The following is a 16,777-nucleotide window of genomic DNA, read 5'->3' as shown; positions in this document are numbered from 1 at the left end:
CATCGACTGTGACAGATTTCGTGCCAGGGGAAAACGATGTCTGGGAACTCTCTGTATTTTCTGCTCAGTTTTTCTGTAGGCCTAAAACTATTCTAAAAAACCAAAGTAAGGACTTCCCTAGCGGTGCAGTGGTTAAGAATCAGCACTTCCACTGCAGGGGGTGCCGGTTCGATCCCTGGTCGGGGAACTAAGATCCCATATGCCGCATGGTGCAGCCAAACAAACAAAAATGAAAGTATATTAATTTTTTTAAAAAACAGACATATGCCACTGAGTATTCAGGTTTAGAGAAAAAGAAAATTTTAAAATTATAAAAATTTTTTTAATTAAAAAACAAAGAAGACCTATGTTTGAATTCGGCCTCATCCCTTACTCACTCTCAAGCACTAATATCTCAGTAAATCAAACCCATGTTTGCTGAGATACTAGTACTTCTGTGGTAACTACTAGAATCCAAGCGATTAACAAGACAGAACAGACCTTTCCCTTATGGAGCCAAGAATCCCATTTACTAGCTGTAGCACTTAACCTATTTGGGCTACAGTTTCCCCGTCTGTAAAATGGGAATAGCAATGCCCACCTCTCAGATTATTGTGACAATTAAATGAGTTGGTGTGGGTGGAAGAATCTACAATTATGCCTGAAGCATAATGAGCATTCTAGAAATATCTGCTGAATGTGAAGGGTGTGCGGTCATAGCTGACTTCACTAGCCTGGATTTTTATTTATATTATTTTATTTTATTTTGTTTATTTTTTTAATTTGGCCGAGCCGCACGGCTTGCGGGATTTTAGTTCCCCAACCAGGGATTGAACCCACGCCCTCGGCAGTGAGAGCACGGAGTCCTAACCACTGGACCGCCAGGAAAGTCCCAGCCTGGATTTTTAGTGAAAAAAAAAAAAGAGAGAGAGCTAGAAGGTGGAGTGCTGGGGGCTGGGGATTGAGTCAGAGGCTAAGAAAATCTGAGGAGTAGCAAGGAAAACGGCATGGAACAGCACCAGGTAGAAGAGCTTCCAAAAAGGCCTGTGGGGGAGACCACAAGTGTCCACTCAGGAAACAGAAACTCACAGAATTTACTTAATCAATGATAAAAAGCCACCGAGTCCAAATGGGCAAATTTCCAGTGAACGGAGGCACTAAGAAAAGAAGCAACTGGGTAAAAATCATGCCCACGGGAGGGCCACATGTACAGGTCTGATACCCTCCTGGTCCCTGTTTGTAGACAAAACAACACACAGGACAAATTCCCCAGAACCCAGTTTATCCACAAGATGTTCCAGGCTCTTGTCGGTACCTAAAGATCTTTATGGTATGTTGGCACAGACAGAGGGCTGCCTCTTGCTAATGTGCAGGCTGATAATTCCTAATTAATTTACTGTCTCATAATCCTTTTATAGAGACAATTCCCTTATAAAGGGATAAAGTCCTTGCACTATGAAGTCAGGGCAAACTTTGATAGCCTAGAAGCTATCACTGCCAAAGAAATCCAGGCCTCCCATCACCCCCACCCTGGAACAGCTTGGTGCCTAGTGGGGAGAGAAGAAATCCAAGTGTGCACCAAACAGAAATCCCCGTGCCCACCCACAGGCTGACAGGCAGGGGCTCACCGGGTGGATGTCCAGGAACAAGGAATGCTCTTCTGGGTTAGGGTGGAGGCCAGACACTGCCTCTGCCAGGACTGGGTCAGCGTTGTAGAAGTGAGGATGGGAGAGAAATAAGGGTGCGTCTAGAAGGCAGAGGGGCAGAGAGGGGATGTCAGACGAAGACAGCATGTGGGCACATCCAGAGACCTGCCCCTGTCACACCCTGAGCTGGGCAAGGGGGTGCGTAGGTGATGAAACACAGCCACTGCCTGCAGTGCACCCCCCCATGATGATGACAAGAGGCAAACAGCAATAGCTAGACAGAGAGGATTCATTCGGTCTGTAAATATTTACCAAGCGCCCAAGAGGCACCAGGAACCAGAACCCACCCAGCAGGGGACAAGCTCGGTGCCATAGGAATGGTAAAATAGGAGCTGCTGCTTCTGGCAGGAGAGATCAAAGGAAGGAGGAGAAGCTGGCTCAAAGATGCCAGACAGAGAAGGTGAGGGAATGGCGTTCCAGGTGGAAGGGATGGCAGAAGCAGACGCAGGGAGGTGGGAAAATGCGCAGTGCCTATGGAGCAGACAGTGCCTGGAGGGGAATGATGGGAGTTGAGGATAGAAAGACTTGAACTTGGGTGAGACGAGGGGCATCTGGATCGCCAAGCCAAGCAGCCCGGACTGTCTTCTGCAGGCAACACGGCAATGATCAGAGACGCTCAGGTGTGCACACCTGCAGCCAGGTCTCCCTAACGTCCACGGGAGGGGAGAAGACACACCTGTTTTGCTCCTTCTCTCCCAGCAGCTGGTCTGTGGGATGGACGCCAACGTGTGAGAACAGGGACTGACTTGGGTCCCTCTGGGTGGGAAATTCACACCCAGACACCCGAGGCTGAACCTCTCCATCAACTGACCAAGCAAGGCAAACAGCAATGCATCCTCGTGTGCTCAGGACAACATACAACAGGCCTGATGGACAATGGGTCAATGAGGAAAAGAATAAGCCTCTCTCAAAAACTGACGAGGATCAAGAACGGGCAAATCATAGAGACAGAACGCAGACTGGTGGTGCCAGGGGCCGGGGCAGAGAGACGGGGAGTGAGTGTAAATGGGTACGGGGTCTCCTTTTGGGTTGATGAGAAGGTTCTGGAACTAGATCGTGGTGGTGGCTGCACAACGTTTTGAATGTATTAAATGTCACTGAATTTGTGCACCTTAAAATGGCTAATTGCGGATTACGTGAACTTCACCTCGATACGAAAAAAAGAAAGAAAAAACAAACAAAACTCACAAGGTCTTCTTCCCTAAAACCAGCAGCCCATCTGCTGCCAGCCAGGTGACCCGCATTCCTGTTTATGTGTGTCTGGCAACCTCAGAGGTCTAGATTCTTTCTGCTTTTCTTAGCAAAGCCAAGCACTGGTTTGGAATAAAAGCTGGGATTTAACTGCTGTCTGACTTCATTTTTCCCAGAGTCCTTTTACACTCATTGCCTTAATGCTTCTCAACATTAATTTATTCATCCTAGTACCTCTTTGATGTGTTGCCATATCCAGATACCCCCTGCCCTGTTACATAATGGGCTTCTCTGAAGCAACTGCCATTGCTTTACATAAACAGCTGTATTTTAAAGGAGGAGCTTGCTATCTGAGGCATAACTGGCAAACACTTGCCAGAATTAGAAAATAAATATAGGAATAAATACAACGTGAATGCATGAATGTTGTAGATTCTAACTAGAGACCTACATGAGGCTTGGACCCTGCGACTTGCTCTTTCTCTGTCAAAAAGAAAGATAGACGAGTGTTAGAAAGGTACTTTCTTCTGGAGGTGATCAGAAGGACAGAAAGAGAATGGAAAGCAGAAGACCTCTCTCACCATGTAAGTCAATGTTATTTAAAGTTACCACTTTGGACCTTTGAAGTCTTGGGCACCACCAGGGACAATGTTTCGCAATTTGGAAAACCCTGTTTCCCATTCTCCCATCTCCACTGTGAAAGGAGACCAACAGAGCAAACACAAGGACCACCCCCACCTCCCTTGGTAAGGGAAGCAGTCACAGAGCCAGGCCCTTGAAGGCGGAGAATCTCAAACAAGCCCCATCATGCCTCCAAGGCCGGGGTGGCAGGGTTAGGGGGAGACTGACATGGGCTGGACCAATTTGCCATCACCTTCCCTTGCTTCACCTTGCTTGGTTTTTTAATAGCATGCATGCATGTACGTGTTTCTTTCTATTTTATTTCCAAACAGACTGAGAGACAACACCCAAGTAATAAGTGATAATTTATAGCTTTATGGCACATCTAACCAGACCTAATTGCCCAGGATCACCACAGATTAAGGGCCTCCACTGAGCAAGGACCCTACACAGCACAGAGGTTGGAGGAGAAAGAGTTCTCTGGGTCCAAGAACTTCTCAAGGCCCAGAAAGGGAAATGTGTGGGTATTTCTTATCTTCAGATAAAATGCCACAGAAATACAGACACAGGTGCACCCAAAGACATGTATGAGAATGCTCTTAGCAGCACTAGGGTAATGGTCAACAGGCAGAACCTCGTCGGATGCCCGTGAACAGCAAAAGAGCTAAGGAAATGGAGGTGTGACCCACCGTGGAATACTATACAGCAAGGAAGAGGGCACCCACAACAACAGGGATGGACCTCACCAATGCGAAAATGGGTGAAAGAGGACAGAAATAGAGAAAAAGGAATATATGCTTTATGATTCCGCTCACATAAACACCAAAGGCAAGCAAAGCTGTGCTGCCAGAAGTCAGGCCAGTCACTGGGAGGGTCACTCCTGTCCTCTTTCTCCATCACTTGGTGGAATTTCAAAGTGCACGTGTCAGTTGGGCATCTCTCTGTACATACGTCTCTTTCAACGTAAACGAAAAATTTTTATTTGCATAACACATACATAATTCCCTTACACTTTTGAAGTTCTTCTGGCACATGTGCTAAGATGAGGCAGTGCGATTTTCATCCCTAGCCCTTGGCAGTGGATGGATATGTAGTTTCTGCCTGTCCAGCACCCACTCTTTCTCCTGGAACCTACACCCCGATAAAGCCCCTCCCCTATTTTCAGCCTCCTGTCATGTGGGTGCTGGCCCCACCCACTGGAGCCAGGGACTGAGCATGTGACACAGCCTGACCAATCAGCATAGGCCACCCTTGGCCACTTACTGGTTCACAGCTGGTCATGTGATGCAAGCCAGCCCAATCAGAGCATACTCTGGAACTTTTGCTGGAGTGAAGAGGAGCCAGTTGTCCCCTTTCTGCAGGACCCAGAGCTGGGAGGAGGTGAGCCTGGAGGCTGGAGGGGAGAGCCTGCCTGGCAACAAACCAGTCTGGAGGAAAACTGAGCTGGCACATGGCGAAAGGCAGCTTCGGACAACAGCTGAGCTCTAGAGCTATGCCTAATGCAAAGGTAAACCAAGAAATGCCCTCTTAGGCCTAATCAGGTTGGTGTAGCACCTGCCACTTGCCACGGCAACTGTGTAGCACACGGCCTACCAGGTCTCTGCACTGCCAGCTCACCTACAAGCAGAAATTCCCGTAAACACCAGTGAAGAAAGAATTAAGCAAACAGGGAACAATGGCAGGTGGGCCAGAAGAGGCCACGACAGAGGTGGGCACTTCCAGGCCCCAGCTCCAAACCCTTCCCCCACGGAGCACCCCATTCTGACTGAACTTGGGGAAACCGTCCAACCTGATGGCAGTCCTTCCTCCCAACCCTGCAGCAAACTACCCCTCCCAAATTCCCATCTCCAGCCGGAAATGTGGTTCCAACCCGACAGGCCCCAGAAGTCAAGACCTCAAAAGATAAGGAGTAGCTTCTTGTCCTACCAGCTAGGGTGTCACATCCTAGCCTTGAGCCTCACTTCCCTCAGTGCAAGATACACCCACACATCCATGTGTTCCCACACTGTGTAAGCACCCACTCCATACCGGGCCCAATTCTAGAAGCTAAGGACAGAGCCCTGCATACGGTATTTACAATCCAATACAGTAGACAGACGAGAAGTAAAATAAAAGACACACTCAGTGATTTCAGGGAGTGATGAGAACCAGGAAGACAATCAAGGGTGAAATGACAGAGAGTAGCCGGGAGGTGGGGCAGGGGAGCAAGTTTCGGATGGGAAATCAGAGAGCAGGCCTCCTTGAGGAGGTGGCATTTGAACAGACCAGGAGCGGGTAAGGGAATGATTCACACAGATCTACAGCAGCCTGGGGAACAGCTGATGCAAAGGCCCTGAGGCGGGACCAAACGAGATATATCCTAGAAACAGGGAGAAGGTGGCGGGGCTGAAGAATATCAGTGGGGAGAGTACGGAAAGAAATGACATTAGAGAGACCGGCAGAGGCCAGATCCTGACAGCACTGGGGCCTCTGTAGGGATTTTGCTCTACACGCACGGGGCGCTAGTAGACATTTCAAGCAAAGGACTGGGTGGCAATCCGAGTTTTTGAAAGGTCCCTTGGGCTGCTCGCTGGAACGATGTCCAACAGAACTTTCTACGATGATGAAAATGTTCTCTTTTTTCACTGTCCGTCCCACAGTGCAGTCACTAGGCACGTGTGGGTGGGGATCGTCTGAAATGTGGCCAGTGCAAGGAATGCACTGCCTTTTTAATTTGCTTTCATTCAAACCAATTTCAATTTATCTTTTTTGGGGGGGGGTGGCCGCACTGTGCAGCATGCAGGATCTTAGTTCCCCGACCAGGGATCGAACCCGTGCCCCCTGCGGTGGAAGCACAGAGTCTTAACCACTGGCCCGCCAGGGCAGTCCCCAGTTTCAATTTAAATAACCACACGAGGCCAGCGGTGACCGCACTGGACAGTCTGGGAAACGGATGGTACACAGGGCGGCCACAATGCAAGAGGAGGGCCAACTAAAGGGGCCTGGACCACGAGGCGGCGGGGCAATGGAAGAAAGCAAGGATGCAGGAGTTAATTTGAAGGCAGGGCGCACAGGGCTCGCTGGTGACCTGGATGAGGGTTGGGAGAGGGAAATCGAGCTGACATCCAAGTGTCCAAATTGAGCATGTGAGGCGGGGCGTCTCGGGGACTGGCACACAGCTGGAAAACACTGACGATGTCAGAGGACAGTGTGCCAGCGCCAGGGGCCACATCCAAGCCCACAGCTGCACACTACGGAACAAGATTTCACGGAACCATTGGGCTGCTGCCAGCTTCCTTCCCTCCCCAGGTGGGGTGGAAGGTCCTCCCCACGAAGCCTCCCTCTCAAGACACCTATCATGACCTGGGAGGCAGAACGATGCCCTTCCCAAAGATGTCCGCATCCTCATCCCCGGGACCTGTGAATAAGTTAGGTTACACGACAAAGGGAATTAGGTCGCAGGAGGAACAAAGGCTGCTAATCAGCTAAAAATAGGGAGCAGTGGCCTAGATTACCCAGGTGGGCCTGATATAGTCTCCAGGGCGCTTAAAACTGGACAAGGGAAGCAGAAGAGCTTCAGAAAAAGAGATGTGACCACAGGAGTGGGATCAAAGACTTGTGATGTTGCCGGTTTTGAAGACAGAGGGAGGGAACCCTGAGCGAGGAATTCTAGGGGCCTCTAGAAGCTGGGAAAGGCAAGAAAACGGAGTCTCCCCATCAACCTCCAGAAAGGAACGCAGCCTGCTGACACCAGGATCTTAGCCTGGAGAGGCCTGTGTCAGACTCCTGAACTATGGGACTGCTTAAGATCATTAACTTGTGCTGTTCTAGGCCACCAGGTTTGTGGGAATTTATTACGACAGCAACCGATATACCCAAAGCATTTTTTTTTTTCAAGTTATCTTTCTGCTGCCCACTTTATCTCCAGCCTAATGGGATTATCAAGAGTACAGAGGCCATGAAGTAAACAGACAGATAAGCCCCTCATCACGGGCCACACCCTCCCGCCCTCCCACGGGGAATGGCACATACTGAACCTGCAGGTGCTGACATTCTGAATTCCGGACTCCCGGCACGGGCAGAAGCCCTCATTGGGCGGGTAGACGGACCCGTTGGCAAATAAGGTGTTGGGAGCCACGAAGCGAAAGGTGGGGATGCCTTCGAACACCCCCTGCTCCTTGTAGATGAGCTTCATGGACCTGCAGGGACAAACGATGGAGGATGGCACCCCAGAAGGCGGTGGCTGCAAGTGGGTGGCCCGAGTTGAGCCACGCCCCACGGGCACGGCCGCCCCCCCACCCCGCCCCGGGTCCCAGCAGCCGCCGTCTCTCGCCTGGCGAATTGCAGTGACCTCCCTTATGGGTCTCCCTGCCTCCCCCGCCTACGCCAATCCATTCTCCGCAAGCAGATGGAGCTTTAAAACAAGGACAGAAGATATCGCGACCCCACTTAGAACTGCAATTGCTTCCAGTCTAATCTAGAATAAGATCTAATGTCCTCACCATGGCCCACGAGCTTGTAGAGGGTCCGGCCCCTGCCCACCTGTGCTGCACCCCACAGGTGGTATTCCTCCCACATGCTCCATCCTGCCCCAGGGCCTTTGTATCTGCTGCTCCTGGTGCCTGGAATGTTCCTCTCATCCCCACGTCAGACCTCAGTTCCTCACTCAGGTCACGGTTCGGCTGTCAGCTCCGTAGGCAGCAGCCACGTGGCCGACACCCTATTCCCTCTCCTTTCGCTCACCCTGCCGTATTTCTCAAAGGCACTTCTAACCTCGAACATGGGCTGTGGATCAGAACCGCTCCGCCCGTGCTGTCCACGGGGGCCACTCAGCACACGTGGCTTTAGAGCCCTTGAAACAGGGCCAGTCCAAGTTAGGATGCAGCTCTGCGTGTCAAATGCACTCCACATTTCTGCGACTTGATACCCCCAAACAATGGAAAACCGCTCTTCAATATTTTACATTTGTTTACACATTGTGAAATGATACCATTTTGGATCTCCTGGGTCCAACAAAACATCATTACAATTAATTTCACCTATTTCTCGCTACTTCTCTTTAATGCGGCCACTAGAAAGTTTTAAACTGCAGATGGGACTTGAATTATATCTTTATTGGAGAGTGCTGGCCTAGACAATAGTAACACGTCAATGCTAAATTTCCTCATTTTGGTGACATGATGTGGTTATGTAAGAAAATGTCATTTTTAGAAAACACCCACTGAAGTATTTAGGCGTCCAATGTACTCTCAAAGGGTCCAGGAAAAATATACAGAAGGAGAGAGAGAGAAAGAGAGAAGTGTGGGATGAGGATAAAGCAGAAGGGGCCAAAGAGAAACAACTGGGAAACTGGGGAAGGCCATGCGGAGAAAGTTGCACATTCTCGCAACTTTCCTCTAGGTTGAAATTCCTAACTTTAAGAAGTGAACACACGCGGAGCAAAAGCACCTCCGCTCTCTGACACTCCCCTGGGGTGCATGGGCCTGAGTCCCCCGCCAGGACATGACTCCCAGGGAACAGAGATGGGGTCCATCTTGTCTCTGCAGGGACCCCAGTGTCTCGCACAGACAGGGCTCCATCAAGGTTTGCTGGGGAGGCAGGTGGGTCGGAGTTCACATCAGTGAGATCCCAAGCAAAGCGTTTTTCCAGAGTGGCCTGAACAGAGAAGCCGAGGACAGGGCAGCACCCAGAGAAGAGCTCTAGGAGCCACTGTCTCTTCTCACCCCTCGGCCGGGGCCACTGCAATTGTTCAGCCCCAAGCTGACCTCCGAGGCTGCTACTCTGGAGACTGAAGGGGCTGCAGGAGAGGCATCCAGATGTCACAGCATCCGACGGGAAATTAGGGCAGCCAGGCAAACAGCACAGGGAGCCCATCGCTTGCCTTATTGCACGGTCCCCTGCAATCCTGCCCATTTCCTGCCCACCACGACCGAGCTCCAACAACCGCCAGCAGCCTCTCTCTGGGCCTTGCAAAAGCACCAGCAATTGGCGTTTGGCTCTTCATGGTGCAACCAAAGAGAATTCAAGATGGCGCCAAGGGCCAGTGGACACACAGAGAGCCAAGCGCTTTGCAAATTCACGCCAAAAGCCACTTGATTCGGCTCTGAGCAGCCACAAAGCAGATTTCCCAGGAGGCCCGGAATGTCCCAGGTCAGGGTAATTACCGGCAGGCCTCGGGGCTGTAGAATTCCAGCGAGGATTCAGGAGTCATAAATGGTGCCCACATCTGCCCGGAAGTCCCATTAATCATGTTGCACTGATCGGAATGCCAGAAGTTGACCTGTGGGGACGCAAGGCCTCTTAAAGAAATGCTCTTGGGCATTTCCTACCTGACTTGGAGCTGTGACTTCACGGGCCATGTGCCCTGGGGGATGTCACCACCCAACTGACAGCAGCCTGTCCCCTCGGAGAGACAGCCTGGTGCAAGGTGAGCAGGCTGTGTAGACAGATAGCCAGAGACACTGTCGACTGCAGCTCCCCACTCCCTAACCATGGATCCCTGAATGTGCAACTCTGCTGGGGACTCAGTTACTTCATCTGTAAAATGGACCTGTCACTCACATCTCCAAGAACCACAGTGAGCAGGGGACACTGACCTCCTCACCTCTCAGAGGGAAGGACACTTCCTGAAAACAGATCAAGTTAGAAGGTAGCCCAGTAAATAAAATATTTAAAATAATAATGGTGGCTACCAGATCTCAAAACAGTAGTTGCCTCTGGGGAGTGAGACCTGGACAGAAAAAAGAACAGACTTCTCACATTCTACCCCTCTGTCCTAGGAGAAGGTTTTTAAGCATGTGTACATTTATATATATATATATATATATATATATATATATATATATATATACTTTTTTTTTTTTTTCTTTTTTTTTTTTGGCCACATGTGGGATCTTAGTTCCCCGACCAGGGATCGAACCCATGCCCCCTGCAGTGGAAGCACAGAGTCCTAACCACCGGCCCTCCAGGGAAGTCCCTGTACATTTTTTATATTGAAAAAGCAAGCCAAAGAGAATTTCAGTAGCGCCCATTCGGAACGGTTATTACTGGTTGCAAATGGTAACCCTGCCACTCTGGGCACTGATGGGGAATAACCTGTCTTCCCCCCTCAGGTCTTTGCCACCATCACCCAGATGAGCGTTTGGAAGGTGTGAACACCACCACCGCACAATCATTCTCGTGCATGATAACAAAAGGCCACCAGGTAAAAAAAGCAAGTTGCAAAACAATGCACATAGGATGATTTCATTCTGCTCCAAGAGGGGAAAAAAAAAAAAAAAAACGCACATGCAAATCGATACAAATAGACGGGAAGAATATACCCAACGCTGATAACTCTGGGTTTCCTCTGTGACTCAGGTGGGAGTGGGGCTGGGTGTGTGAAGTCGTACAAAGTGCAATTTATATCTATTATTTTATTTTCTCAGGCGAATGTCTTCCTGTGTTTCTAGCGTAATTTTTTTTTCTACTCAATAATCTTTAACTGCAATGGATGGTTATATCATCAGTGTAATATTTTTGAAGCATTCTTGTAAGTGAAGCATCAAAGAAACAGTTCTGTTCCTAGCATACACGTAAATAGTCAGTGTCTATGCCCCACACACACACCCAGAACAAAGAGCTAGGTTTGGGGGGGGGTGGGTTTCGTTTTTGTTTTTGTTTTTAGCCGCTCCTTGCGGCATGCGGAACTTCCCCGACCAGGGATTGAATCCGCGCCCCCTGCAGTGGAAGCCCGGAGTCTTAACCACTGGACCGCCAGGGAAGTCCCAGCTGAGCCTTAAACACAGGTAAAATCCCCAACTCTGAGAGCACCTCCCCTGTGGATGCAACCCCCTCCTGTTTTTGTTTTGTTTTCTTTTCTTAATTGGAGCCTAGTTGAGTAACAATGTTGTGTTAGTTTCAGGTGTACAGCAAAGTGATTCAGTTATACATATACGTGTATCTATTCTTTTTCAAACTCCTTTCCCATTTAGGTTATTACAGAATACTGAGCAGCGTTTCCTGTGCTATACAGTAGGTCCCTGTTGGTTATCTATTTTATATATAGCAGTGTGGACATGTCAATCCCAAGCCCCTGTTTTAAGAGGAGGAAGGTGCACGGGGTGGCCGGCCCTGGCAGCCCCTGCCATCCCTACCCGGCCCCTGTACAGGACGGCCGGTGCCTCTCGCCCTCACCTTGCTGACCCCGTTCCACTTGTCCACGAGGTGGATCCTGCTGAAGTTTTTGACCCCCGTGAACACGGTGAAGAGCCCGGAATCAGAGTTGTTGAGCTGCAGACAACGGCAGAGAACGACACCTTTAAGCCCCAGGATGGAGGCAAAGGACCCAGGGACCAGTACTCAAGCCAGCCCGCTTAGTTACAGGCTGCTCCCTCTTCACCCGGAGGGCAGGGGCCTCGTTATCCTGTTCACCGTTGCATCCCCAGCACCTGGGGGTCAAGAGGAGGAGGACTTGGGGGCTTTCTAGGAGGGACCCTCCCCTGATGACAGCATCCGTCCTAGAAAGAGTTCCACCTTCCCTCCCAGACTCTAGGAGAGTCTGGTTCTCCTCCTAGGTGAATGGTAAGGTCACCGCATTACTCCCCCCAAATGAAAATAAAGCATGGCCACGTAACCTCTTTGATCAGTGAAAATGATCAATGAGGAGAGAAGTGGTTTGTCACTTCCAGGTGGGAGCTTTAAGATCCAGTGCATGCAAATTTCTGTCGCTGCTACAGAAACCAGGGAAGTGTGTGTCCAGCTGGAGCCTCCCTCAGCCTGGGTCCCTGAGTGACAACGAAGAGCAGAGGCCCCCTGGCCACCCGCACTGGACATGGCATACAGGCAAGAGATAAACTTTTGTTGTTTTAAGCCACTGAGATTTGGGGGCTGCTAAACCTGGCGTATCCTGAAGCATACAGGCACACAGGACATGATGTTTGTCAAGTACTTTCTAGACAGGAAGCACAGGCTTTGGCACTCTGAGGGTATTTCTTAGAAAAAGATTTCTAATTCAGAGCAAAAACATGCAAAGCGTACAAAGAAATGAGTGACTGCTGGGTAAAATCTAGAAAGCACCCTTTTACCTCCGAGGACGCCATACAATGTAAGGTGTAGCACCCACTAGGAACTCAATAGGGGTTGTTTAGTGGCCGAATAGCTACATCGATTACTGACTGGTTAGGCCAACAGGGCCCAAGTTCAAAGCCTGCTCTGGCTTCCTAATATCTGTGTGTTCTGTCACCTGTCCATTCGGAGCTTCATGAGCCCAAACTTTAGCCAATATAAGGGGCAGTAACAGGAGCCACTACGAAGAGGTATTGAGAATATTAACAGAGCTAATGTGTAAAAACTGCTGAGCACAGTGTCTGAGAAATAATAAGAACTCAAAATGCTTTATTATTATTATTGTTGTTATTATTAATAAATGCTCACCCAAAAGGATACTAACACAATAATTATAATAGACAAAGTGTATCAGAGACTGCTAGTTACTACCCAAAGTCCATTCTCCCCTTTCTCCTTCATAACAAAACCCAAACCTCACTCAGGGCATCAACACACTAGCTAAAAGGTAACATTTTCCAGCTTGCCTTGCAGCTAAGTGTGGCCACATGACTAAGTTCTGGGCAATGGAAAGCAAGTGGAAATTGGTTTTCTCCCTCCTGAAGAGGGAAACAGCTGGGACATGCTGTTTTGTCCTCAACTCCCCTGACTGCCCCTAAAACCCCCACCACTTCATCCTTCCTGCTGCTGCCTAGAATGTGGATGTGATAGCTGGTGCTCTAGCAGCCATATTGGACCATGTGGTAATCTTGAGTATGGAAACCATACCCTCAGGAGGACAAAGCAGAGTAGTAGAAGGATTCTAGATCACTGAAGAGTGTGAAACCACCACAGGAACACTGAACGGTCACTGCTGGACTGTTATTTTGGGATTCCCACTATACATACTCAAAAATAAGTTTTAACATGTTACTCAATTGGTAATAACTTTCATTTGTTTACAAGTTTACAGTTTGCTTTGACAAGAATCATGTCACTTACCTTAAACTTGCCAACTTACCCACACACCCAGAACCTGTCATCCTAGTCAAAAATGTACTGAGCAGCTATCATGTGCCCAGAACAGAATCACGATTTCTCCCTCCCACTGCCCCCAACACCAGATCAGTGGAGCCCCAAAAGGAGGTTGAGGCTGGAGCAACTCAGAGGGCTGGTTACAATTTGTGGTTGAGGGAGCCAAGGTCAGGGATCTGACTCTACATCAGATCATGACTCAGGATCCCAACCACTGACCCTACTAGGTTACCAGGGATCAAGATTAAGAAAAAGCAGGCAACTCAGAGCAATGCTATAGTTGACATTTGTGACCCGCCTCCCCAGCAGCCATTCCCCTTTCTTTCAGCACCAGTCACATCATTTGAGCCTGGATCAAGCTGCACCTGAAACCACCCCTAGAGTTTTCAATTATATAAGCCAATGAATTCTCTATTTTGCTTAAGCCAGTTTGAGTTAGATTTTTCTGTAATTTACAACCCACAGCTCCTGGGCCCCCAGCCAGCTCCAAAAGCGAGCTGGTAACCGGTTCCCAGGCTGTGTCAGTGGAGGACAAGACAGAGGTCCTGAACTTCCCACTGGGTTACACTTACCTCAGCAAATAACCCGAACTTGCCCTTGAAGGGGAACATGTTTGGGAAGTACTTATTGATGAGGTGGATGAGGGGGTCCTCATAGCCCCACATGATCTCGCTGACAGTGCGGTTCATGAAGGCACGTTCACCAAGGGTGCTGAACGCCAAGGTCATGATCAGCTTCAGGCTCATGGGCCCATTCTCCATCATCATTGCTGCACTCTGCAGAGCCAGGGGACACCACAGGTTAGAGGCCAGACACAGCTGGTCTGTCCTCCCTGAACTTCAAGCCAGGCTTCAAGGCACAGCCCATCTAGAGAAACGTTCAGGCCTAGAAGGGTCCCTGCAGTGGACATGCAGGGCATCTGGGTCATCCGGAACCATTCCCTGATCCTTCAGGAATAGGACCACCTGTGCTCTTGAGTTCAGGCCGAGTTAACTCCACCCCTAGCCCCACAGGCAGGCATGTGGCTTAGGCCTGGCCAATCAGAAACGTTCCTCTCGGGACTTCCCTGGTGGTCCAGTGGTTAAGAATCCGCCTTCCAATGCAGGGGACGCGGGTTCGATCCCTGGTTGGGGAACTAAGATCCCACATGCCGCAGGGCAACTAAGCCTATGCACTCTGAAGCCCGCACACCACAACTAGAGAGAAGCCTGCGCGCTGCAACGAAAGATCCCACGTGCCGCAACCAAGACCCAATGCAGCCAAATAAATATTTTTAAAAAAAACAGTAAGAAAGAAACGTTCCTCTCTATGTGTATGTAGCCCAATCAGAGCCAACAAGCCACAAGGAGCCAGTCGTTTGGGACTGTGGGGTAGAGAGGGGAAGTGCCTGTGGCTGTGCTTGAACGTGGGGTGTGCAAGGCTGTAACCACCCTGAGGGGCAGGTCGGCCAGAGCATGGAACCATCACAGATCCGGGCAACCTTGTTTGCACTCTGGATCAAGCCACATCTGAAACCAGACCAACTCCTGCCCTTTCAGTAACAAGAACCCACATATGCCCTTTTTGCTTATGCCAATTTAGAGCACCTTTTACTATGACCTTGTAACCAAAAGAATCTTCAAGGAGACTCTACTCCACTTCCTTAGCAAACTCACTCCCAAACTCCAAGACCCCAAGCACCTGTTCTACCCAATATCTGGGTGCTCAGAATTTAGGTGAACTTATTTTCTGATTTTTGCTTTCCTCTGGAGATACTGTCTTGGCACTTGGTTTATTTTTTAAAGGCACCTCATCCAAAAGCTAATCTCCACCTGTAGAAAACGGAACAGAGCCAGCATTTCCTAAAACACAGAGGTCTGATTCCATGGGAACTCACAAGGGTCTCCTTAACATTATGATTTTTTAAAGGTAATAAATAGATGGTTTTTAAAAATCATAAAAGGATACAAAATAAAAGTCCCTCTCCAACCCCTGACTCTCCTCTTCCTATTCTTCTCCCCCAAGGCAACCCATTGCTCTGGGTTCTTGAGTATTCCTGCAGAGAGGATCTACACCAGAAGTCAGCAAACTATGGCCCGTGGGCCAAAGCCAGCCCACGGCCTGCTTTTGTACAGTCCGGGAGCTAAGAATGTTTTTTTACATTTTCAAATGGTTGAAAGGAAAACAAAAGAAGACTACTCTGAAAAACATGAAAATTATATGAAACTCACATTTCCGTATCCATGAAACAGTTCCATTGGAATATAGCCACACCCACTCTCATTTATGTTTTTGTCTTGGGCTGCTTTTTGTGTTATACTGGCAGAGTTGAACAGCTGCAACAGAGAACATCTAGGCATCCAAGCCTAAAATATCTATCTGGCCTTTTACAGAAGAAGCCCACCCTGGTCTAGGCACGTAAAAGCGCTTGTGCGTAAGTGGGTGTGTGCGTGCAAGTACTTCTCCTTTAGAAATATTATAAGTAGGGGCCTCACGCATGTGTTCTGCACCTTGCTTTTCCCCAGTTAGATAAAACTAAGAGACTGTTCCATGACGCCCCCTGCGGCCCTGCCTCCTTTTGCTGGCTGTATACTAGCCCACTGCCCGCCCGCAGTAGATTATCACAACATAACTCCACATAACACACGCTTAGGTTGTTTCTAGATGTTTGCTCTGAAAACGTTGCTGGAATAAATATCCTTGAGAACAAACATCTTTGCCCACGTGTGTTATTCTGTCAAGAGGACAAATTCCTACCTATGAAATTTCTGAGCTCAAAGGCACGTGCAATTTACTTTGAAAATCACTACCTTCCAACAGCTCATACCGCTTCCGTGCCTAACGACAGTATCTGTTTCCACACACGCTCCTAAGCCCTGAGCGTTGTCACACAGTCTTTGCCAACCGGCTCAGTGGGAGAAAATGACTTCACTGCCAAAACATGCGTATCTCTGAGGGGGGCAGCTGCAAGGCTTTGGGCTGCATTTTCTGAGCTTCTGTCCTGTCCACCCAACGGACTGACCAGGTGCCTTCACGTCTGATCCTGAGTCCAGACCGGGGCCAGGCCCAGAGCAAATGCCTGATGACCTTCAACTGGGTGGACAGAGGATTGAATGGAGGGCTGAGTGCCACAGAGGGCAGACTCATAGCCCAAACTTCGTAGGTTCAAAACCCTAATCTGCTACTCACTAGCTGAGCGACCTTAGGTAAGTCACCTAACCTCTCTGTTCTTCAGTTCTCCTCCTCTACAAATGGAGAAAATA

The 16,777-nt window shown here is 49.2% G+C and overlaps 1 protein-coding gene across 2 annotated transcripts in view; it reads right to left on the bottom strand.

The window, feature by feature from the left end:
* The window catches only part of SCARB1 (scavenger receptor class B member 1), a 77,195-nt gene that overhangs the window by 15,507 nt on the left and 44,911 nt on the right, over nt 1-16,777 (bottom strand). For both annotated transcript variants that reach the window (XM_068563347.1, XM_068563348.1), the window contains exons 4-8: nt 14,108-14,311; nt 11,652-11,747; nt 9,641-9,756; nt 7,509-7,675; nt 1,608-1,726 (exon numbers count right to left, since the gene is read on the bottom strand). In XM_068563347.1, the coding sequence (XP_068419448.1) occupies nt 1,608-1,726; nt 7,509-7,675; nt 9,641-9,756; nt 11,652-11,747; nt 14,108-14,311 (702 nt within the window). The remainder of the gene's footprint in view (nt 1-1,607; nt 1,727-7,508; nt 7,676-9,640; nt 9,757-11,651; nt 11,748-14,107; nt 14,312-16,777) is intronic.

Source organism: Eschrichtius robustus, chromosome 14 (genome assembly GCF_028021215.1).
Source record: "Eschrichtius robustus isolate mEscRob2 chromosome 14, mEscRob2.pri, whole genome shotgun sequence".
In the NCBI taxonomy this organism is placed as follows: domain Eukaryota; kingdom Metazoa; phylum Chordata; class Mammalia; order Artiodactyla; family Eschrichtiidae; genus Eschrichtius; species Eschrichtius robustus.
Note: the sequence above shows the minus strand (reverse complement) of the source record. Positions and strands in the feature narration are given on the sequence as shown.